Here is a 24638-nt window from a genome sequence, read left to right as displayed (position 1 = left end):
GGGCTGTGCTGCTGCTTCACCTCCCAGAGCCAGGCAGGGCTGTGTGTGGTTTTATCCTGGTATTGCCCTACAGCATCACCTCCTCCAAGGGCATCCCAGCTGGGGCTGAGGTCTCCAACAACTGCAATTTTCCTGCGTGCCCGCACCGTCGCCACCCTGGGGTGTTCTGCAAAGCCGGCCCTGCAGGTCCTGTGCCTGCTGGGTGCTGCCGGAGTTGTCACCTAGCTCTGGAGCATCAATGCGTGGTTGTCATTTATTCATTTAACTTTTGTGCACATCAAATCTAAACCTTCTGCCTCCATTCAAAGCAGGCCGGAGGAATCTTGCCCAAATCCGTGGTGGTGGGGAAGCCTGGGTGAGCTGGCCCATCTCCACCAGCTCCTGCAGCCGAGGACATCCCCAGGGTGCAGCTCCCAACGGGATGTTTTCTTGGAGGGATGGAGGGTTTGCTGTGGCGCCAGGCTGGGGAGCCTCATCATATAATGGGGAATCTCAAAAAAGAAGAGCAGACCTATGGCACTGTGGCCGTCATTGTGTGCAGCTGAAGGCACAGCGGGACCTGGGGACACGTCGGTTCAAATTCTCTGGTACCAGGGTATATTCTGATCTCGCTCTCTCTTTTTTTTTTTTTCCCCAGTGTTATTTTAATCTGCTTTTCTCTCACATCAAACTCCCTCTTTCTAAAGAATGCAGAGAGGTATTAGGTTTGTACCTTTTGTGATATATAGCAAAGGTTTGAGATACTGCTTTTTTTTCTTTCAGAAGTGGAGGGTTTTATCCGTGTTATAACTTTAGCTTCTCCACAGTCATCATTTTGGCTTCTCGACTGGCTTGGATGAGTGCACTGAAATCGTTTTCTGTGTTTATTAGAGGAAGGGAGGACTATGTGTCCTTAATGAAGGGTGCCGTTCCTTTGAGACATGCGCGTGCAGGTAGTAACTGGTGGCTCAGGCCATTTTAGAAAGCAGTGTTCAAACCAAAATGACTTTCTTCCTCCATCTGAAGCTGGCAGGAATGTCCCCATTGCCTTACCAGACCTCAGATGTTTGTTATGCACCACTTCCAGGGTGGACGTGTTTCCAGGAGCATGGGGAGTCCCCAGGAGAAGCCTGGTTTCGCCGGGAGCTGTGCGGGCGCGCAGTCAGAGATAGCCCTTTCCCTCTAAAGCGTGTGTTTTCCACATAGAAAATAACATGTCGGGAACATTTTTTTGAAATGAAGGAAGGATTAAGGCACAGCGAGAACTGATTTGCCAAAGGGCAGCCAGGGAAGCAGTGGCAGATCAGAGAACTGAAGCAAGATCCTCAGGTCTCAGCCCGCGCCTGCCTCGCCACCGTTCTCCTTCCCTGCTCTTTGGCTGCACGCAGTGCCTGACAGGATAACCACGACCTTCCTCTTAATTCCCATCCTCTTAAAAGAGGTAATTTAAGGAGATTTCCAGGGGAGCGACGCTGCCAGCATGCTCCTTGTCCACCTCCCTTTCCCCTCCGGTTCTGCAGGTCACCTCTTCATGGCTGACGATGTTTTTCTCCCCCTTTCTCCATCCAGGCGCGCTCCTTTTAGAGGCTCTTTGCTCTCCTCACTTTCCCACAGCTCAGAGCCATTCTCCCAGCTTCAAAAGGTTTACTAATTACCCTAATGAGGTCAGGAGAGACCAAACACTTCTGTGACTTAAAAATGGGGGTGGGAGGGGTTTGGAAGGAGGGGAAATATCTTGACTTGTGCCTACACCAACGTGTCTGCGGGAACGTCGCTACCTCCGCTCGTTCTCCCCCACCTTCCCATCTCCAGCAGAAAAAAAGAAAATGTGGACAGAAGGTCTCAAATGTATCAAACAGCTTTTAAAAAGAAAATTCCTTTTGCCTGTCAAAAGAACAAACAGATACACCAAAAACTGTCAGAATTAGTGTTGGAGTAATTGCAGAAGCTCTCCAAGGTTAATGCTCCATTAACGAACAGCTCTCACGCAGCTAAAAGCCAGGACGAGACAGGTTGTCAAAGGCTTGCTGGAGATTAAAGAGCTGCGTTCCCAGCCTTAAACTCTCTTGTGGATGTTGTTTGGAAGGGGAGGGAAGGGGGGGTGTTTGTGGGATGAAGATAACGCCAGCCGTGGCTTGCGCTGCCATGGTATCGATGGAGATGCGTGACCCGGAGCTGGAGGAATGGTTTTCAGACCTTAGCGAGGTCCCTGCTCCCTGGGTCATGCGGTTTGGGAGGGTTTTGCCCTTGTTTAAACACGCCACAAATTTTTTTAGCCCCTTTAGGCGAAGCTGAAAAGGTGCCTTGAGGGCAGCATCGGTCCTGAGTCTCTGGAAGGGCAGCACAGGGCAGGGAGAACTGTCCTGGTTTATTCCAAGCTGGAGACAGGTTGGGTCCCCGGGGAGCAGGGGTGCTGGGAGGGAGCAGGGGTGCTGGGAGGGAGCAGGGGTGCTGGATGGGAGCAGGGGTGCTGGAGGGCCTGGCAGGTCAGAAATTAATTCTGCTTGGGTTTCAGCTAGCCCAGTGGGATTTGTGGTGAGCAGGGCATTAGTTTTAAATTGGACTGGGGCCTGATTTTGTCTGCCCAGGCCAGTGTAAGGCTCTTAAATAGAATTGACCTTGATTTCTTTTTGTGGAAAAAAAGCAAACCATTCCTAACTTCCAGGGAGGCAGCACCCTCTGTGCCCCAAACATTGCCCTGGTGGGGCTGTGATCTAACAGCGCCTGGCAGGACACAATAGCAGCCCTGGGATCAGCTTTTCATGTGGACCTGGGTTTTCAGCATCTTCCAGCAAGGTAGCGGCGACCTTTCTTAATGTATGTGGGTCTGAGCTTAGGCTTTTACTTCTCATAAAGCAGAGCTTTGTCTAGGAGCAGTCTACCCACGGCGAAGGTGCATTTAGAGAGTCGAAAGAGGCAGTTACACTTGCGCAGCCTTGGAAATGCCACGCTGAAGGACCAGCCCCAGCCATTTCCATCGCAACTTCCCTGTGTGTAAACAAATACCCACTCAAAAGGAGCCAGCGGGTTCCCGCTGCCGCTCTTGATGTGAATGCGGACAAGGCTGGCATGACTGTGTTCTTTGTCAGGGCTGTCGCTGCTTTAAAGCTATTATGATGGCGTTATGATAGTGCCTGAGATCCCTGCCAGGATCAGGGCTTTGTTACGCTGGATGCTCTGTGCACAGATGCTGAGAGCCAGTCCCCATGCCCTAGCGGGGCAGCCTTGGCTGAAAAGGCTGATGAGAGAATGGAAAAGGGGAGGGAAAAAAAAATAATAAATAAATGTGCGTGAGGCAGTGTCTTGCCAAAGGGGCTGGCTGGAGAGCAGGGTGGTCCGGTGGCTCCCGGACCCTGCCTGAGGGATGGCTTTCTCCTGCTGGTGCCTTGGCTGTGGAGGAGATACGGCTCCTTGCAGCACTGATGCGACGTCCCCTTGTACCCACGGGAGCAGCTGCAGCCCTGTAACACAGGACCGGGGTCCTGAGCCCGGGATCCGGCTCTGGCACCACAGGACCTGCGTGGCGATGGGCTCGTTTCTGGTAGTAAGTGGCTGGAAGTTAACTTGAGGGAGGTGAGTTTGGAGCTACTTGTGCAGGGCCGTTGTGAGAGGCCTCTCGAAAAGAACAGCCGTGAGCAGGGGAAATGAACAATGTCATAATTAGAGAATTGAACCTTTCCTGTTCTTTTCTTTTCCTATCCTGATATAATTTGTAATGATCAGACCTGGGGTGCAGCGCAACCAGACAATGTAAGTCGTCTATACAAGAGCAAAACAAGACTCCTGCACAGACCCTGTCTCTTTATTAAGTTGATTTGCATTCATAATCTTCATTTGCCGTTATTATTTTTCCCCCTTGTGCTTAGTGAGTGATATTAGCATAAAGTCCCTTTTTTCTTGTTTTCTATTCACGCTCAAGGTCAGAGACTTAGTGAGACACTGACGAAAACAATCTCTTCCTCACCCTCTTTTAATTCTTTGCAGAAACATGTCCTGGGGATTTTAACATAACAATTGCTGGGAAAGGAGGGGGGAGACCTGAACAGAGCCCTTTCTGTGCTGGAAACGGGAGCTGCCCAAAAGAGAGATGCAAATCCATGAAGAGAAGGGAGGGGGGCAATGGATCTCAAGCAGCACCAGTCCTGCCTCATTTCTCTTAAATGGGAGAGCTAACCAAGCGATGGAGCCAGCGGGATTCCTACAGCTGCCTTTGGAGCTGCCGGGGGCTGCCAGGCTCTGCCACCAGCTCTGCCAACACGCCTCGGACCTGCTGGGTCCCTTGGGCTCTTCAGACCTGGGGTCCTCAGGGACAACCCTGCCCCTATGCCCCCCGGCCACCTGCCCCACCTCGCTGCGGGAGCACCATCCGGCACACCGGGATGGTGCTGGTGCACGGTGCTGCCCGGCTTGGCGTGCCTTGGCCGGGGCCTGAGCGCTCGCTGCGTGCCGCCGTGTTGCTCCCAGCTGTGTCCCAGGGGGATGATGCTTCCCCGGGGGCAGATCTCCGGCTCTCCCAGGTTCTGGTTCCAAAGCTCTGCGGTTGTGGCAGTGCCCCGTTTGGGGGCTATAGGGATACCCTGGGCCCCCGCAGCCTCTGCGGCAGAGATAGGCAATGCTGGGGAGTGGGGAGTGAGGGTCCTGGGGTTGGTTCCTGAGCTTGGGAAGGGACGAAGATCTATCAGAAGAAGCCCCAGACCCTCCATCCCTGCTGCGCCGCTTTGCTATGTGAAGCCAAGCCACCCTCTGTGCTTCCTCGCCCTCTGCACCGGGGGCACGGGCGCTGCTCCCACCTGGGGTGCTTGGGACATGGAGCAGAACGGCCAAGTCGGAGAGGCTGGTTTTACCATGGTTAGAAGGTTAAAGGAGGAGGGGAAAAAATTCTCAGCCCATCGCTGAAGGGCTCGCGTGGAGCTGCCCCCTGGGTAGCCCCTCTCCCCAGCTGGGCAGCACTGGGCACCGGTCGCTTCTCGGGCTGGTTTCCAGCTCCTCGGCGGTGCCAGCAGCTGCGTTCGGAGCCTGGCGTGTGCGTGTGGGACAGGGCGAAGGGACGTGCTCTGCCTGCGCGAGCCCGGTTCTTCTGCCCCCTTCCTCGGACCCCGCAGCCCCGGTGAAACTGGGCACGGATTGAAAAATCCCATTAGAGCCCGAAGCACTTACAGGTTCCTGTTGGTTTTGGTGGGGAGGGGAAGGGAGGAATTGGTTTCTTGTTGCGTGCTTGAGCTGTGATGATTTTAACATGTATAAAAAACCCATGTGAATCTCTGGTCTTGGGCATGAACCGTTTGAGGGAAACGGTTTCCCGGGAAGCCTGGCACGGGGGCTGGACCATGGCAGATGGCGGCTGCTGCTGCTAATGGCCCAAATGCTCCCGAGTGACCCGTCTGGGAACGGGGAGGGATCGACTTCAGGAGCCGTGAAATGTCTGATGGCCGGGCTGGAAATGGGGCTGGAAAGGCTGGCGATAGCTGAGAGATGGATGCTGTCTGGCTCGGCAAGTGGGTTTGCTGTGTGCAGAAATATGTCTTATTTTACAGAATGGGTAGGTTGCTTTTTTTTTCTTCCTGCTTCAGGGCTTTCAGCGCTCAGATGCAATGTGAGTATTTTCATGCCCCTTTAATGCTTCACTAAACAGTTTGAGATGCTGCCTCTTAATGCCCCAGTAAAGCACAGAGTGCTCTAGAGCGGAAAGAGCATGCGAGGGAAAGCAGGGTGATGGAAAAAGAGAAGAAAAGAGACTGTGAGTAGAGACAAAACCAGGGAGAAGTCATCTTTTTCTCTCTCTGAATGTACCCAGTCCTCACTGTTGTGAAGGCAGCTGGATGTTGAGGGCCCCCCCGGCACCTGCTGCTCCTCCAAGGAAGAACTGTGCTTTGCTTGCCATCTCCCAGCCCTTCCCGGGCTCTGTCACACAACTGGTGGGTATGCAGCACGGTGAGAAGGTGGTCCCGGGCCACTGGAGTGAGGGCACGGTGAGAAGGTGGTCTCGGGGCCGCTGGAGTGAGGCACAGGCCACGGCTCTGCCATGGGTGCTGGCAGGGGATGCCGGGGGGGCAGATGTTTGGGTTTTTTCAGCCTTTCCCTGCTCTCTGTCGTGGTCTCTGGTGTGTGCGATGGGGCCACCACCCTTCGGATAAGCACCTCGGAGCCCACGCTGTGGGTCCCGGCTCGCTGTCCTGAGTGTGTGCGTGTTTCCCAAACGAATGCTAAACCAAGGGAGAGGACAAGGGCAGGGGGAAGAAGAGCGATTCCAAGTTTTAACCCAGCAAGGCAAAGTCTGCATCTCCTCCCGACCAGCACCGAGGGGAGTCACCAGCTCTCCTGTTGTTAATTCAAGTCATTAAATTTCCTGCACTCTGTGTATTCCTCCCCGGCACCGCTTGCCCTGCCTGTTTGATCTCTAAGTACCAAAAGTACCGCCTCGGGCTGCAACATCGGCATCCTCGGTCGCCATAGGAACGGGAGCTGGGGGTCCCCCGCGCCCCGCTCCCCCGGGGTCCAGCTCCTGGGGCTGCGCTCTAATGAGCCTCTGAAGTCGGGTTTATCAAGGCCGGGCTACACGGCCCCCAAGGCCGGCATGCTCCGCGGCAGGCTGCTGCTAACCTGAAAGGTAGAGTTTTTGTCTGAGCCAGGAAGCACAAAGACAGAGGTTATTGGTGTCAAAGAACTTGCAGATTGAGAGGCTAAACTGCTATTACATTTTTCTTAGCAGAGGGGAGTTCAAAACCGGGAGGAGGGAAGGGGAGAGCTTGGGCGAGGAAGGTGCAAGCTTGGAGCTCCCGGAGCCAATTATTGCCGGGCAGGGTGGGAGGAAGAGGAGGAAGGCGATGGAGATGTCTGTGACAGGGAGGGCAGGCGGGGAGGATGGGGGACTGAGGCTCAGGGCACGAGTCATCACTCTGCCACTGATGTGTTGAAGGACCTTGGCTGTTGCCCTCGGCTTCCCTCCTGCAAAATGGACATGTTCATGGAAGTTCTCCTGTTGAGACCCTTCCCCAGGTGGCTCTGCCATGGGGTCCTGGGGCAGAGCTTGGGGCTCCAGTCCTGCTGGACCTCCTGGACCTGCTGCCCTCAGCTTCCCTCTTGCAAAATGGGCATGTTCATAGAAGTTCTCCTGTTGAGACCCTTCCCCAGCTGGGTCTGCCGTGGGGTCCTGGGGCAGAGCTCGAGGCTCCAGTCCCGCTGGACCTCCTGGACCAGAACACAATGGCTGTGCATGTGGCGCAGCTCGGTGAGTCCCACTGCTGGAGCACCCGAGCTCATCGGTGTTCAGCCCGGCACCAAACAGCTAATTTCCAAGGTTAAGGTGGTGGGCAGCGTGGTGGTGGCTGGCTGGGCTCCAGGAGCTGCCGGTGCAGCCCGTGCCTCTGCCGGAGATGCCTCGTGTGCTGGGGACGCAGATGGTGTCGCTGCCCGTGCAGGAGGCGATCGCCCACACCGGAGCAGCGAGGTGCTGCTTGAGGAGCTTCATCCCCACGTCCAGCAGGACAACCGGGCTCTGGCAGCCCTGCACTGGTGTTGTCCCAGCACGGGGCTCTGATGGGCAATGCAGGACCGCAACCTTTGCCAAAACAAAAGGGCGTTTGTGATACAGTCTCTGGGTTCAGCTTTCTACCGCGTACCCCCCCAGCCCTGGCCCTGCGGTGGCCCTGGGCACCGCTGCAGTAGCCCCGGTTCCTGTTCCCGGCAGCAGTGGGTGGTGTATCCCCCTGGGGGCTGGAGCAGCCCTGGGTTTGGACCCCGATGGCAGGTGGGCCCTGGGAGAGCCGTGGTCTGAAGGCAGCTCTGCCCTGGGGGACACAGCCCCTGGGGGGTGCCGGTGGCCCCCGCTTCCCGCCACCCTGTGACTGATGCGCCGGAGCTACCCGACTCCCCTCCATAACACCTACACTTTCTAATTGCTGACAGTTATTTACTGTAAAGGCAGGAGCACACGCACCACCAACTCTGACAACTCATGTCAAAACCCCACAAGAAACTACCTCTTTACGTCTTTATTTACTTCCCCTCTTTCCCTAAACAGATCTATCTCCTGTCCCCTCCGGGTGCCGCGTTCCTGGCGCGCGGTGCCGTGGGACCCCCCCCCTGTGCCCCAGACCCCATCCCAGGGGCTGCGGTGGGTGTGGGGGAGAGCTGCCCTCTGTCCCCCCCCTTGCCCCCCCCCCGGGTCCATGCCTGGCTGGGCGCTGATGGATGGGTGCAAACTGGGGGACGGCGGATCTCACCGCATGCCTGCTTGTTTATTTGCTGTCTCTCAGCCCCTCGATGTTCAAACATAATTGGTTCTGCTCAGAGCAGTAAACAATGATGTGCAATGCATCAGTGAGCCCTAAAGGGCACCTACACACAATTAAAATAATTGGGTGCGTACCTAGCTCTGATTTCACCCACACACACACACCCCCCCCCAGCCCCTCGTTGCTTTTTTCTCTTTATCTGCTTTTCCTTGCTCTTTTGTTCTGTCTCTGCAGCCCATCACACAGCTCCCTGCCCGGCTCCTCTCGGGACGGTGCTGGTGCTGGAGCCTTCCCGCTGGTCGGCGTGATGCCCGGTGCGCCCAGTGCTCCGTGACCGCTCGCTTTGGCCTCAGCACAAGTGCAGGATGGGTTCTCCCAACACGTGAGATGCTATTCCAGCCTAGGCCCATGAAATATAATGAAGGCCCAAGGGACTGTACCAGCTCCTTGGTTAAAAATGATGCTGTTATATTTAGACAAGGTAACTAGAGGCCCCTCTGGACAGCAAGGAGTACAATTTTTTGTTTAATGATTCCATAATCTGATATAATATCGGGCCTGTAAGACATAATGAAGACCTGGGGGAGTTTACATCTTTGCAGCATTAAAGGGCCTCTGCTCGGGGACACAGACAGGTGGAGGTTTGAACTTTGATGCAGTCAAACATGTTTTTCTCCGGATTTGTTTGACATGATTGAGAGGGAATCCAGCAGCCGCAGGGAGAGGGGAAAATGGTTGCAAATACAGCAGTGCTTAAACCAAACCCATACAGCTGGCTTGCTCGCACCAAGGCTAGGTGCCGGGATAGCTCAGGGGACCCCATCCAGGCTCTGCAGGTGCTGGGATCTGCACGGACATGGTGAGTCGCGGTGCTCTTCAGGAGGCAGCAGTGGCGCTGGAGCAGAACGGCCGTGCCCCGCTGCAGACTGTGAGCAGGGGCAGAGGGAGGGGAACAGTGCAGCCCTGGCTGGAGTGTAAGGATGCTCTTGCCTCAAGTCAACGTGTGTTTTTGCAAACACCTGAGGTGGAGGTTTAAGCGGTTTAAGCAGTTACAGCCTTGCCACACCTGTGGCACCTTGTGGTGGGTCGCCCTGGGAGCAGCGTTGCTGGTCCGGGAGGTGCCACATCTGGGCAGAGCAATGGTTTGCTGGCTGCACCCCACCTCTGCCACCGGTGAAACCCTGCACCGTGATCTAGAACCGAGCACAACATCAGGGCTGATGTGTCAAAAAAATAGGATCAAAGCTGCAGGGAGTGTGCGTGTGGCAGAGCCTGCACCCTGCTTTTCCGAGCCGGGCGGTAAAGGTGAGGGTTATTTGGTGACTGCCAGACAACGGGGGTGATGTTTGCCCAAAATGCACGGCCACACAAATGCATCCAGCACCGGCACCACCGGTAAATCTCTCCAGTGTGTCCACTGTGGAAAGGATCCTTATCTGGAGGGCTTATCCCACCCTGAGGGACCGGTGGCAATGCCTCCACAGGTGCCATCATCTCTTGGTGAGGAGGAAACCCTTGTGCCGGTGCAGAGCTGGATGCGCTGGGACCTTCCCCGGTTTGCACATGTCTCGGTTTCAGCGCAGAGAGAACCTAATCCCATTTAGGCTGGGAGAGAGCTGGCGGATTCCTCCCCTGGGAACCTGTGCGCAGCGGGAGGTGGTCTGTAATGAATTCCTATCATTCCAGCACAAAGGTAGCCTACAGGAGTGCTTGCTGCAGAAAATATTAGGGTCACTGCCCTATCATCCCTCGGAGACATCCGTCGTAGATCAGTGATTCCTGCCTGCTGACAGGCAGGCGGCCCTGGGAGGGCACAGCAGGACTCACCTTCCCTGGCTCTTTCCTTCCTGGAAAACGCCGTGAAGGGTTTTAACACCCTGCTCCGGGCTGCGTTCACCCGTGTCACCCACCCGAGTGGCACCCACCACACCTACACAGGGCATCGCTCTGCGGGGCCGGTTTCCGTTGTGCCCTGGTTTGTTGTTTCTCTGCATTTCAGCAGCTCCTTGGGGGTCCCAGCAAGGACATGAAGACCCCACGGGGAGCTGGGGGAAGCCGTGGCCTCATACCGTCCTCAGTGGCATCCCAGCCTGTGCATGGGAGCCTGGAGACGATGCTGTGGTCATCCTGGGTTCCAGGCTGTGCAGGGGGGGTCATGTCGGCGCAGGGGAGCCCTGAAAACCTCAGGGGCAGGTTTGGGGGGTGTGTGTGTTCCTGTGGCAGGGGAGCCACCAGGAGCTGTGCCCCCCACCAGGGCTTGTTCCAGCTCCCTGCTCTCCCTCTACTCTCACTTTTATTTATTTAATTTATTTTTCCCTCTGTGGAAAACGACATAATGAAACCTGCCCCCTTCAAGATGGGTTTTAATACGGCTCCGTGGCTCGGGCCGGGATGTTTCACCTTGGGAGCTGCCAATCCGTCTCTGTCAAGCTGTCAGCCCCGATGTGTTTGCGAGTTGGCTGGAGCCACGCTGCAATTCAAAGTGGATTAACTCTTTGGGCTGCCCTCCCCTCCTCCCCTTCCCATTCCACTTGGGTGGGTTCAGGCCGAAAAGAAAAACGCTTTTCCCCGACGCTTTCCATATTCAAAAGCTCCTGAAGCGCGGCTGGGGCAGCTCTGCTCTCTGGGATGGCAGCGGGGCTGTGCGATGCTCTTGGTACCGTGGTGCCAGCGGGGTTCCGGACCTGGCACGGGGTGGGCAGCGATGCTCGGAGAGAGACCACATGCATGGCCTTGGCACTGGGTAGTGTCCTCGCATCAGCTGTTAATGGGGCGCTTCTGGGCATGGCATCTGCAGGGATGGAGGGTTCCTCACTATCCCCAAGGGGTGAAGGGCTGCAGACCCCCCTGCAAAGCCCCCAGATGTTTAGCTGAGCCGCTTCTGCTTGTTCCCAGCTGCCTGGGGGCTGCAGGGGTGTGGCGATGGGAGTCGAAGGGCTGGGGAGCTATGGGGCTGGGAGCTGCAGGGCTATGGGGAGCTATAGCCTGGGGGTCTGGGGGTCTTTGTTTTTTTTTCCCAGGTGATAAATTGTCCCCCAGACAAAGCGAAGGTGCTGGGGAAGGCTGGGGCTGTGCGGAGCGCTTGGCACAGACCGGTTGAGTCCACGGTGACGGCCGCTGCCTCCCTGCCCGGGGGAGGGGCCGTGGCACTGGGCACCAGCAGGATGCAGCCCCCAGCCCGGGCAGCCCGCCGAGGGGCACCGGCACTAGGGGGGGGTGTTGGCTAAGCAATGAGGTGCTGCTCGGCTCCGCGCCGCTGCTGCTGCTGCTGCCCACCCCGCCTCAACTTTGGGTGAAAACCACAGGATTTTGGAATTATGGACCTTGGGGTTTCACGCAGCGACTGGGCAGCCGTTGCACATCCCCGGTGCGCTGCGGGCTGGCTGTACGCTATGGGATGCATCTCCCTCGCCCTGGGCAGAGCGGGGAGTGCCTGGCCAGGGGTCTTGGGGGGGGGGCCATGACCACCCCACTGCTCCTGGGTGGTGCTGGCTCTGGCCACCCTCTTGCCAGGGCTGTCTTGTGTGGGTCAAACCCTGATCAGCCACTAGAAAATAGTTATTATCATGGGAAAATAATCCTTGGACTGCTATAAACCTCTGCCAGCGTGGGACCGACAGCTTCAGTGCTGGCCTGGGTGGACCAGGCTGGAGCTCATGTCCCACTGGCACGATGCTGGCAGAGCCACATGGGAGCGGTGCCGGAGCCAGCAGCGTTATCACCGTACGTGCCCATGCAAGGGCCCTCCATGACTTGGCGGTGGCAGCTCAGCAGCTGGGAGGTGCAGCTATTTCCAAGGCCAGACCGTATTGCTCGTTAACAGGGCGCAGTCATTACGCCTGCCGAGATGATCCGCACAAGCTGTTCCTCGCTTCGCGATGTGCCGCCGGGGTCATCCGTCTGTCCGCACGCTGTTTGCCTGCTGGAGGGGATGCCCGGCTGTCTGTCCGTCCCCTGCCAAGCCCTTGGGAGGCTGCAGCAGCTGCTCGGCGCTGGGGGTCTGTGTTCATTCACCAAGCTGGAGGCGCTGGGGCTGCAGCGAGGGTTTCCAGGTAGAGGCTTCGTTGCCAAGGCACACGTGGGGAGCTGGAGGCTTTTCAAAGAGCTTTTCTAGCACTCCCCGCTCTGCCCAGGGCGAGGGAGATGTATCCCATAGCCTACAGCCAACCCGCAGCGCACCAGGGATGGGCAAGGGCTGTCGGGTGTGAAAATGCCTTTCCTGCATTTAGCTACTTTGGGGGTTCAGCAAGCTCAGCTCCTCAGGAGGTTTAAACAAAGCCCTGGGCTCCAGAAGGAGCGAGGGCTCAGCCCAGCCATCCCCTGGTCTTCACCTGCATCCCCCATTCCCTATCTGCCCAACTGGGGATGAGGTTTGCACTGGAGGCAGCTGCCCCAGCCCTGCCTGTGGGCTCCTTTCATGAGCAAACCCACCCACCCCCATGAGAAGGGCCTGGGCTTTGGCCCCTGGTGGGGAAATCACGGCAGACAGGTGAGAGCACTGCCCTGCCTGGGCCTCAGGGACTTACAGAGCCCTGGCGAGGGCAGGTGAGCCTTGCTGCAAAAATGTACGGTCCCCCCCGTCCTCCTGGAAGGGTGGCAGAACCGACAGGATGGTGCTGCTGCCCTGCAAAGGGACCGTGTGCCTGGTCTGAGTGATGCTGGGCTGTGAGTCGGGCCCCCGCTCCCTCCTCCCGCCAGGGTCACCTTCATCTGACCTTGAGAGACATCCCTGTGTGCCTCAGTTTCCCATGCTGCAGTGGGGTGGTTTTTACTGGGCTGTTTTTCGAGGTGGCAGCTGCATTAGCATCCAGGTGACATCCTGCACCATTTCCCACCCCCTTTTGCGAAGGGGCTGTGGTTTAATTAATGTTTGCAAATTGCTTTGAGGATGGCTGCTGTGAGAGGTGCGCGGATGCTCGCACTGCCCATGTCTCTGAAAGCCGAGCGCTCGCATCTCGCGGAGGGGCATCTCGGGTGGCGATTGTCACCACGGTCCCCAAGACCAACACGGCTCGAGTGAGGGACAGCTCCGCAGCTGGGGGAAGGCTTTAATTGCAGCTGGATTTTGGTGCTGGGTGTTAACAAGCATCGGATGAGGCAGCAAAACATGCCCGATGCTGCTGGGGGAAAGGTGCGTGCCTGCTCCGGGAGTGCCCAGGGTGGCCCCAGGCAAAGCGTGTCTGTTCGTGGAGGGTGTGGGAGAGGTTTGGATGTTCCCCTCCTCTGGGTTTCCACCCTGAGCTGCAGTTTGGGGCTGTCTCACCCACCTCACCCGAGGGGAGACCGTGCCAGGGGTCCTGGGGGGATCCACGCAGCAGCTCTGGGCTACAGCCAGGTTTGGGTTATAATTGCGGTGTTTTGCACCATTTCATCTGTTGATTTGGAAGGGATTTCCTAAATAAAGGGTGGGCTCAGGGAGCACTGGGGGAAGCTCCAGGGGCCTCTCCCAGCTGACAAAACCTGGATGCTCAAGCTGTGCCTGTGTCTCACTTGGGTCACGTTGACGGACAGCCCACCGTGCTGCACCACCAGCCTTGTCAACGTGGCGTCGTCCCTCGGGAACCCCAAGGGATGGCCCCCTCGCTGCAGACACCTCTGGTCCCTGCTGCTAACTCCGCGACTGGAAGGGTGCCTGGAGCATTCATCCTATGCTCCTCCTGGGGCAGCTCAACCCAAAGCGATGGGTGCCCAGGGGCACCCACAAGTGTCAGCTGCTTCCAGCAGCTCCAGTGCGGCTCTCACCACCTCTCGGGGTGGTTTCTGGGCTGGGGGGGCTCACACAAGGCTGCCCCACTGCAGGCAGCCCGATGGATGGAGATGAAGCCAGCAGCAAGTTTCTGCATCCTTGTACCAGCTCTCTCCAAGGCGGGGGCTGGGGCAGAGCCAAGCATCATGGCGCTTGGCTCCGGCCACCCCAAGAGAGATGGAGGAGCCACCACCAGCAGCTCCTGGCCCTCGCCGTGTGGCTGCCTGGCCTGGTGCCAGCCCGTTCCTCCTGGCCGGGGGGAGCAGCCGTCCCCAACGTGCACCCCAGTACAGGCAGGGCTGCCCGTGGTCAGGAGCTTTGCCATCAGCGCCGGCACGGCTCGAGGCGGGCAGAGATGCCCAAGCTGACAGCGGCTGCTAACGAGCCGGCGCTAACGTTGTGGCTGTTCATTATTTGGGGTTTCTGACATTTGGGTCACTTAATGGATTTGTCTCTTCCCCCTCTGCATCTTCCCCTCCCCGGCTGCCCAGGACCAGCTGTAAATTAGCCCTTCATTTCTCACATGTGTCTTTACTTAAATAGCAAACGCCTTAAACAGCAACCCCCCCCCAGCCCCCTCCTCCCCAGCCTCTTGGGTGTTTGGAGAGGGGGGGGGGTGAGTGGGTATCGAGTGCCGGTGGGTGCCCAGGGCTGCCACACTGGCTTTGTGCCAGGGATGCTGGGGCATCAGCACCACCGTGCTGCCACCGCACCGCCCGGCTGGACCCCGCCGCCAGCCAGGATCCCCCCCCCGCGCTCAGACCCTGCCTCTGCGTGAGGGTTTGTGTTCAGGCTCGGAAAGCTCGGAGGGACCCTGGGCCCCTTTTTTTCCTGTTGCAGCTAAATTATAACCAGCCTTTGTAAGGAGGCAGCAGGCTTGCCTCCGCGCCGGCTCTTCCCAGGCATTTCTGTTGCAACTCTTCACCTTTTAAGTGGGAAGTTTTCTCTTTCGGTAGCAAATATTTTCCATAATTTCTAGGCCGATACAATTAAACCTAAAGAAGAGGGTGTAAATTATACCTCCCTGCAACTGGCCTTGCCCCCCTAGAGTAGCTAGGGGCTGGAAATTGGAGGATTTGCAATAATTAAGGCAAATAGTTGTTTTTGTTTGGTTAGAAAAATGGCCCGGTGCTGTTAAAAGGGAAGAAAAACCATAGAAAATGTTTTCCTTCCAATTACTGTGAAGGGGGGAAGAAAAAGTTGTGTGCAAAGCTGGTGCTGGGCTCTGCGCCGGGCAGAGACATGTAGAAACTAAACCAGGACTGGGCTGGGACGCAAACAGCAGTCGGAGAGCTGGGTGGCAAGGGTTAACGGGGCTGCTCCCCTGGGCTCTCCCTGTTTTCCAGTGAATTGGATCCGTGACCTCCCACAGCTCCAGTGGAGCATGAGCTCTTGCACTGGGCTGTGCTGGGTTGTGCTGGGCTGAGCTGGGTTTTGCTGGGCTGAGCTGGGGCGCACTGGGTTGTGCTGGGCTGAGCTGGGACGTCCTCGCTGGGCTGAGCTGGGGCACACTGGGGCACGCTGGGTTGTGCTGGGCTGAGCTGGGGCACACTGGGGCACACTGGGCTGAGCTGGGTTGCGCTGGGCTGAGCTGCGGCACACTGGGCTGCGCTGGGCTGCACTGGGGCATGCTCACTGGGCTGTGCTGGGCTGAGCTGGGTCGTGCTCACTGGGTTGTGCTGGGCTGAGCTGGGATGCACTGGGTTGTTCTGGGCTGAGCTGGGCTGCACTGGGTTGTGCTGGGCTTGCTGCCTGCATGTGAAGGAACCAGCAGCTCCCCGCATGTTGCCTGCATGGGCAGGGAAGAGCCGTGCGGGGCACCGGGGGAAGCAGCAGGACTCACCGGTGCTGCCCGGTGCCCGCGGTGGCTCTGCTGGACGGCGGGTGCCTGGGTGGGAGCTGGCACGCCAAACCCCGGCTGACCAAAATCAATAGCGAAGGCAGCAGGATGGTCCTTTTATGGTTTCCATTTCTCAGTCCACAAAATAACTGTGGAATTGATTAGTCTCCAGGGATGTGGTGAAGCTTGATTAATTTAGTAATTCTGATTTCAAGGTGTTTTCCTCCCGATCCTGATCCGGAGCCCTTCGGAGACCCCCGGCAGCGTTTGGGCAGCTGTGACCCCCGTGCCAACCATCGCCCTGCCGCAGTGGGGTGCCGGGGGGGCACAGTGTGCCGTGGGGCAGGACAGCCCCTCGCTCTGCCAGGCTGGTCCCGTGGCCCCCTGCCCCACCGCCCCTGCGGGCAGGAGCGCTGAGCTCGGCGCAGTTCCTGGGAGCAGGGACCTGGGAAATGTCTGGTGGTGTCGGAAGCTTATCTGCTTTCCTCAGCTCTATCAGTTGGCCTAATAAAAGCCGCTGCCTCTCCGGCAAGCCTTGCCCGAGGTGTTTCAGGCAGGGCTGGAGCAGAGCCTGCTGCTGCGTACCTGGTCTTTTAGCTCCTTAGGACTTTACTCTTTGGACGATATTTCTCAGTCGAGGCGTCTTTTCCTGTAATTTCAGCCAAGTTTGTTTAGCTCTTTCCAAGAACAAGGCTTAGGAAAAATACATTTTTTTTTTTTTTAAATTGTGTTCAAATATCCCAGTGACCTTTTCTTTCAAAAGCCCAAGTGCCTGGGAGAAGGGACGCGGAGGAGTCACCCATGCTGGCATGGAGGAGTCTGTCCTGTGGTCCAGCTGGGAGCCCAAACCGAGTGAGGGCTCGGCATCGGAGCCAGGGGTGAGCAGGGTGTCCCAGGGTGTCCCACGTGCTGTGTCTGCGCTGTCTGACCGGACCTAGGGTGATCTGGCATCCCTGGCATCGCTGCTGCCAGCACTCCCACAGTCTGGCAGCCTCATCGAGGCTGGGCAGCCAAAATCTGGTGTGTGGGAGAGCCCAGCCCTGACCTTGCTTTGCATTCCTGGGAGGAAAAATAAATCGCCCAGCCCCAATCCAGGCCTTGGAGTTACCTAGCCTGGAGGTGATGGATCTGGCAGCTCAATTCCTCGCTGCCATGGCTTGAGCTGGGCCAGGACTCTGATCCCTTCCTGGACCCTCCTGGCCTCAGCCATCAGTTTTTCTGCTGATGTTTTCATTTCCAAACGCCCGACGAGGAGCAGGGTGGCCGGCTGGCAGCGTTCGGGGCTCTCACAGCCTCCTCTCTGCCCATGCAGGGGGGCCGTGCTCCCCTCTCGGCTTTCTAGGCTATGTTTGAAATTTAAGGGGTTTTGATCTTGGCATTTGTGAGTCTCCTGCCGGTAGCTGCTGTCCTGCTGCGTGGTGGTTTAGCGCGGCTCCCCAGCAGCTCCTGCACTGGTTTGGCAGCGGCGGACACGTGCTTTGCCTCCACTAGTGGCCCCACTCGTGCTGGTAGTGGGTACCCTGAGAAGAACCATCCCTCCACCTGCCTTTGGTGCCAGACCTCCATGGGTGGCCGGAGAGCTCAGGGGTTGAGGAGCAGCTCAAGCAGGGATATTAGGGATTATCTGGGGTTGCTCCTTTGTGATGTTTTTGAGGGCAGCTGGAGCCCCCGGTGCGGTTCTGCCCCAGCACAACCCTCACCATCAGCAAACCAGATGCGGTTGCAATGTGCACGGACCCATTGTGGATGGGCTGGGTCAAGGTCCATTTTTTCAGCCAGATCCGCCCCAGAAAAGCTTCTTCCAGCGTCCCTGAGGAGGTTGGGTCAAGGTCCCCCTCTTTCAGCTGGATCCACCCCAGAAAAGCTTCTTCCAGGATCCCGGAGGAGGCTGGGTTGAGATCCACCTTTTTCAGCTGGATCCTCCCCAGAAAAGGCTCTTCCAGGATCCCTGAGGAGGTTGGGTCAAGATCCACCTCTCTCAGTCAGATCCTCCCCAGAAAAGGCTCTTCCAGGACCCCTGAGGAGGTTTCTCCATCGGCTGCAGCAGTCTCCTGGTGGTCCAGCTTCGGAGGCTTCAACTCCTGCAGCATCCTCGCTGCAGGTGGTGCCAGCTCTGGTGTTGGCCAAACTGTGGGTGCCCCCCAGAGCCCCCCCCCCCCCCCCGAGCTGTGCTCTTTGGACAAGGCGCTTCTGGGGCTCCCTTCAGCATCCCCCACGCTGGCCATGGCCACGTGCTGGGGAGGAACCACTGCTGGCCTTCTCGGCATGCCTGGAAAGGCTTTTAGTGGCTCGGGTGGATAAAGGAAAACAAATAAACTTGATAGACAAGTGGACAGCTTTATGATAGCTTCCCACTGACAGGGAGAAAGATTGGTTGTCGGTGGCTTGATAGAGAAATATCTTGATGGGAGTCAGATAAAGAGATGTATAACCTTGATGGTGGGGGATGAGGAGTTGGCTGTGTGGGAGGACGCTCTGGCAGTGTTATTCAAAAATAATTCTGCCTTTATTTGTTTTACTTTTTTTTTTTTTTTTTTTTTTCCTGGGGGGGGAGGGATGCAGAGCCCTACAGTTCATTGAGTTTTTCCAAATAGATTTGCTAAATAAATAATGACCGTGATCCATATTTTATTTATATCCCACCTATCTACATGCAGCACCGGAGGTGTTTTACAATGGACCTCTTTCTCGCTGTTAAAGCTAACAAACTCCAAACTAAAAGCACATTAGACAGAGGCAGATTTACAAGGATATTTAGATGCCGAAGCAGAAAGACGGGCAGCTGGTGCGATTTGCAGAGGCGCCTCAGCCGCTTGCTCCCATCAGTTTTAATGGGCACCTTGTCGCTCTTGTGGATCCAACTGGATGCTCCTTTGCATCTGGAGGCACCTAAGGAGCTCTGGGGAGGGGGGCTCTGGGGGCTCAGTGGCTGCCTCGGTGGCCTAAACATCCCGTGGGACTCACAGCGGACCCCGGGGAGGGGGTCAGTCTGCCCGTGTCTGCTCACCCTTCTGCAGCAACATTGGTTCATGTATGGAGTTTTTGAAACTTGAGGGGGTCCGGGAACGGATCCAGCCCGTGAGCCCAGACCCTCCTGGGTGGCTCCGAGGTGTCCTTGCTAGCCCAGACTCTCCTGGGTGACTCTGAGGTGTCCCTGCTAGCCCAGACCCTCCTGGGTGGCTCCGAGGTGTCCCTGCTAGCCCAGACCCTCCTGGGTGGCTCCGAGGTGTCCTTGCTAGCCCAGACCCTCCTGGGTGGCTCCGAGGTGTCCCTGCTAGCCCAGACCCTCCTGGGTGCCTCCGAGGTGTCCCTGCTAGCCCAGACCCTCCTGGGTGGAGGTCCAAAAACCCCACCAGTTTGTCCCACAGGTCTGATTTCTGTGGCTGAGCTCCCGGCTGCCCGTGCCAGCCACGGCCCCGCACCGCGGGTGGTGGTGCCACAGCAGAGCGAGGTGCCGCCCGGTGGGGCAGGGGCTGTGGCACACGGTGGCCCCTGGCTGGCGACGCAGGGGACAAGGGCTGAGGCACACGGTGGCCCTTGGCCAGTGACACAGGGCGGCAAGGGCTGAGGCACATGGTGGCCCCTGGCTAGTGACGCAGGGGACAAGGGCTGTGTCATGTGGTGGCCCTTGGCCCATGACACAGGGGGCAAGAGCTGAGGCACACGGTGGCCCCTGGCTGGTGACATGGGGGACAAGGGCCGTGGCATGTGGTGGCCCCTGGCCAGTGACGCAGGGGACAAGGGCCGTGGCACACGGTGGCCCCTGGCTGGTGACACGGGGGGCTGGCGTGAGCGGGCGCTGTGCCGCGTTATTCCCGTCAGCGTGTTGCAGAGGTGGCCGGGCGGTGTGTTCATGCAAATTACTGTCTAATTGGAGGGGACACCGTGGGTGCGCAGGCTGGACGGGAGGGGGTCCCCAATCCTGCTGGCCTGGGCCCGGGATGGGGTGTCCGTCTGTCCATCGGGACACAACCCGGTCCCCTCGGTTGTGCACCTCCCTGCCTAGTGCACACCCCCCCCCAAATCACACACACACACACACACACCCGTGTGCACGCGGCGGGAGCCCCTCCCTTCCTCACGGTAAAGCACCCCCAAAGCTCCCCCCTCGTGCACTGCACCTCACGGTGCAGAGCCCCCCCGCAAAGGGACCCCAGCCCTGCCGGTGTGCCCCTCCCCCCGCAAAGGGACCCCAGCCCTGCCGGTGCACCCCCGCCTTGCAGAGCCACCCCGGTGCCGGTGTGACCCCCCCTATCCCTTGCAGAGCCACGCCGGTGCCGGTACGTCACCCCCCATCCCTTGCAGAGCCACCCCGGTGCCGGTGTGCCCCCCCCCGCCCCCGGTGCCGGTGTGCGCCGCCCCCCCCTTGCTGACGCCCCTTGCCGACCTCCCCCGGTGCCGGTTCCCCCCCCTCCCCCCCACCCCGCAGAGGAGGGACCGAGGCGGCGCGCGGGGCCCCGCCCTGAGATCGGGACGGGCGCGCGCGGCGGCCGCCGGTGGCAACAATGTGTCAGAGGCGGCGGCGGCGGCGGCGGCGGGGCGGGTCCGGGGGGCGGGGCCCCGGCGGGGCGGGGCGGGGAGGGCGGCGCGGGCGGGGGGCGAGGGCGGCGGGCGCAGCATGGCGCGGCGGCACTGAGGGAGCAGCGGCCTCCCCGGCCCGGCCTTTGTCTCTCCGGTGTCCCCGGAGCGGAGGAGCCCGCGCGGGGGCCTGCGGCTGAGCCCGGTCCGCCCCGCAGGTGCGGGAGACGCGCACCGGGGTTCGCTACCGGGCGGCGGCGGCGGCGCCCGGAGGAACTTGGCCGAAGTTCGGCTGTGGGCGGGCGGGAGGTTCCCGGTGCCGGGGTGAGCCCGGTGCGCCGCGGGAGCCGCCCGGTCCCCGCCGCCCGGGCGCGGGATGCGGCTGCCCCGGCGCCGCCGCGCCGCGGCCGCCCCCAACTTTCCCCGCTGACGGCGCCCGGGGCCGCGGGCGATGGTGAGGGCCGTCCGCCCGCCCGCCGCCGCCCGCCGCCGGCCCCAGCGCTCCGCCGCCCGCTGAAGCGGCCGGAGCCGCGCCCGCCGCTGCCCGGGACGATGGTGCGCTGGGAGGCGGCCGCGCTGCTCGCCGCGCTCGTCGGCGTCTGCGTCTGGACCGACGAGACCGGGAAAGTTATCTCGGATCGGTACGCCGTCTACTGGAACCGGAGCAACCCCAGGTGAGGCCGGGGGCGGCGGGGGACGGGCCCGGGGCGGCGGGGTCCGGGCTGCGGCGGTGGCCAAGTTTGAATCCTCGTTTCCCGACCCCTCCCCGCCCCCCGCGGGGCCGCGCCCGACCGGTGACCGGCGGCCGCTGCGGGGCGAGTGCGGCTCCGGCCCCCGGTTTGCTCGGGCAGCCGGGCTGGGCGGCCCCGGGGGCAGGGGGCATGCGGCCGGGCCCGGCGGTGCCTCCGGCGCTCGCCCCCCAGAGTCCTCCCGAGGCCCCGGGGGCTGCGGCAGCATCGCCCCGTGGGGAGCGGTGCCGGGGGGCTGCGGCTCGGCCCCCCCCACCCTTCCGCGCCCAACTTCGGAGAAGTTCCAGTTCCTCCTCCCTGTCATCCCCTGTCCCCCACCCCCCTGTTCCCCCTCCCCAGCCCCCTATGTCTCGTGTGTCGTCCCCGTCCCCCCCTGATCCCTCTCCCTGGCTCGGCGAAGGTCCTGTGAAAAAAAAGCCCAAAATATGATAAAAAATGCCTGGGCGGCCGCGGGAACGTCAAAAATAACCATTTTTTGTGGGGGGGCACGGTGGAAGGGGCTGGCGGCGGCGCGGGGGTCCGGGCTCAGCACCCGGGACCACCCGCCTGGGCTTCGTCTTGGGAGAGAAACCGCCTTTGGTTGCCCTGTCTTTGGATTTAGATTATTTCCCCCTCCCAGCATTATTATTTCCCCCTCCTCAGCGAGAATTTAATTTCTGTCGTATTTCTTTGTTCATCATCTTGAGGAAGAACCAAAAACTGTTGGGAGAGTTTGAAGCCAGAAGGAATTCTGCTCCTGGCTCAGGTGCTGGGACACCAGGACCCCCCCACCCCACCCCTTTCATCCCCTCGGATACAACTCACGCACGGACCTGTTTGTGGGGGACTCCTGTAAAAGAGAAAAAAAGAAAAAAATTGGAAAAAACCTTACCACCAAACTCCCATATTTTTTTTTTTCCCCCCTGATAAACCGGAGTGATGGTGGCCCCGGCAGTGTCACCCGCCGAGCCATGCGGTGCATCATGGTGATGCGTGGGTCGCTTTGGTGGGTGCTCTGCGCCCGCTGCCCCCAGCTTTGGGCTGCTCTTTTTTTTTTTTTTTTTTTTTTACCCATTTTGGGTAAAATGGAGGTTTTGTCCCCCGTGGGTCCCTGCGTGGCACGAGGCCGTGTGGGTGCACGGTGGGGCCTGGCCCTCGTCCCCTGGCTGGGGACCTGCGGCGGGGTGGGGGCCAGCGCTGCCCGCCTGGGGGGCTTGTCCCCTCTGGCAGGGGGCGAGCTGGGAGGGGACCCTTGGTGGCACCTTTTCCTCTCCTGGCAGCGTCCCGGTGACACCATCACAGTTTCATAAAGTTCCCGGCTGCGTTTCGGCGGGTGGCCGCAGACCCCCGAAGCTGGCGGGACGTGCGCGGGGACGAGGACCCTCGTGAGCGTCGGTGTCTGTCCAGCCTCCTCCGCGTGTCCCCTCGGGGGGCTGCCTGGGTGCCTCGTGTGCCTGTGCACCTCGTGTCGCCCCGAAATTGGGGCGAGTCTGTCCCTTTGTGCGTGGCGGTGCCTTCGCCGTGGGCCGCCTGCGGTGCATATGGATTTTATTATCTCCTTCACATTTTTGTGGGGGATTGTAAGAGGCAGGGAATTACTATTTTTTTTTATTTTTTTTTTTCCCATTGCAAAGTTTTTGGTTACAGTTCCTGGTCCTCCCCAGCTCCCACACTTTGGGCTCTTTTCTTTTGTTCTCCCAAATGCCAAACATCTGCGAGGACACCCCACCCCACCCCCCTCCCCGCCCAGTTAAACTGGCATCCCGGCCACTGGAGATGAGGACGGCATCGCTGAGCGGTCAGGGCCGTGGCTGGGATGTAGCACCCAAGTGTTCCTACGGTGATGCTGATGGTCAAAAGTAGCCCCTGGCCCTTGGGTGATGGGCGTCCTGGCAGCCGGCGTGGGACCTGGCATCGGGGATGGCTTCGGCACAGCATCCCCATCACCCCCTTGTACGTGCTGGGATGGGCGCCACGGAGCAGGCAGCGGGGAATTTATCCTCAAAAATAGGTGGTGGTTCCTTATTCCACTTTTTTTTTTTTTTTTTTTGTTTGTTTTCTAATAGTGACATTGCCCAGGAAAATATTTTCGAGGAGAAAAATAAAATAGAGCGAAGGAAGTGTGAAGGGATGGGAGGGAAGAGCAGACAATGGCTGGTGGGCTTTAGCAGGCACGTCCGCACCGCCTGGCTCCAGGATGTGACCCAAATTTCCCCAATGTGGGAGCACCCCGTGTCGCAGTCGGCCAAGGTGCTCCCCATGGGTGCCTTCAGGTCTCAGAATTCATGGCAATTTATTAGGTGGTACAAATACTGAAACTGCCATTGAGTTTTCTGCTTATTTCCTTTTTGAACCCAGCGGTGTTTTTATTTTGTCTGTCTCCGGAGTTACTAGAAGACTAGCTCATCCTTAAGAACGAGGGACCATGTATACATGTTTTTTCTGATCCCTTGTTTTCCTTCTTTTTTCCCCCCTACCGTCTCATTTAATAAGGGGGAAATAAAAAAGAATAAAAAAAAAAAAAGGGGGAGAAAAAAAAAAAAAGGTTAAAATGCCTGGTGCTTATTTGAATCCACAGACCTGATCTGGCGATAAATATTTTTCTTCAGGTTTATATTGCAATCTATATTTTATAAAAGACAGCAATAAATCCTCATGGTCAATATGATTTGCCCAGATTAGAATAATTCCATATATCATAATTGGGTCTAAATTAAAAATAAGTGGTTCCTCGGGATGCTGCAATTTGCCTGTTCTGTGGAGATATTTAGCCACTCGCTGTGGATTTACAGGTTTATTTATTTATTTATTTATTTTTTAAAAAAGTGCTTTTGTAAGCATGCATTTGGAAAAGGGCGCATGGGGTTTTGCTGGATGTAACTCCAGGGTTATCCTGGAAATAGCCGAAGGAGGAAGGATGTAGCTTTATAGAAAACCGCGCTGTTTCAATACCCGCGTATAACTGTGGATTTTTGCTCTATGGCATGTACAGACGAGCTGTCGCTGGTTGATCTCCCGGGGTGCGGGATGCGCCGGCCGTGCCCCAGCCATGGGTGCAGGTGCGGTGCGGCTGGTACCGCAGGGTGCTGGGTCCGGCGCGGTGGGCAGGGGTCCGGCCAGGGCAGGGCTCTGCCCTCCGTGGGGTCTTGGGCAGCTGCGTGGTCGCTCTGTGTTTCCCAGCCGGTGTGGGTACCGCTCACCCGCGGGGTTCTGGGGTAGATTTGCAGCCGTGGGACTGGGCGAGAGGTGCAGCGGGTCGAGTCTGGCATCCCGGGGAAGAATCCGCCGGTGGGACGGTGTCGCCCAGGCACCTCGGTGGCTCCGGCTTTGGCCCCCTGTGCCGCAGGAGGGTTTAGGATGGATGTCTTGGGTGTGCTACGGGGCGTCGTGTGGCGAGAAATCGGGTGTCTGGGAAACCTCCGTGCTCTGGAGAAAATATTTGTGGGAAGGAGTGACCTGTCCTGGAAGGGTCCCCGATCCCGGGACCCCCAACCTGTGGCTGCAGGGCTGCGACTGGAAACCTCTGGAAAGCCAAGGAAGGATGGAGGATTTCAGATTTGCTCTACCTACAGTTGTCTAATGGGCAGGTTATA

General features: G+C 58.6%; 1 protein-coding gene across 1 annotated transcript in view; it reads left to right on the top strand.

Annotated features, from left to right (window-relative positions):
- Window positions 1–20101: 20101 nt before the first annotated feature.
- Window positions 20102–24638, top strand: part of EFNA2 (ephrin A2) — a 52260-nt gene continuing 47723 nt past the window's right edge. The window contains exon 1 of the mRNA XM_080383830.1: window positions 20102–20991. Within this exon, the coding sequence (XP_080239956.1) occupies window positions 20870–20991 (122 nt within the window). The 5' untranslated portion in view covers window positions 20102–20869. The remainder of the gene's footprint in view (window positions 20992–24638) is intronic.

This window comes from Falco punctatus, assembly GCF_963210335.1.
Source record: "Falco punctatus genome assembly, chromosome: 4".
Lineage (NCBI taxonomy): Eukaryota > Metazoa > Chordata > Aves > Falconiformes > Falconidae > Falco > Falco punctatus.
Note: the sequence above shows the minus strand (reverse complement) of the source record. Positions and strands in the feature narration are given on the sequence as shown.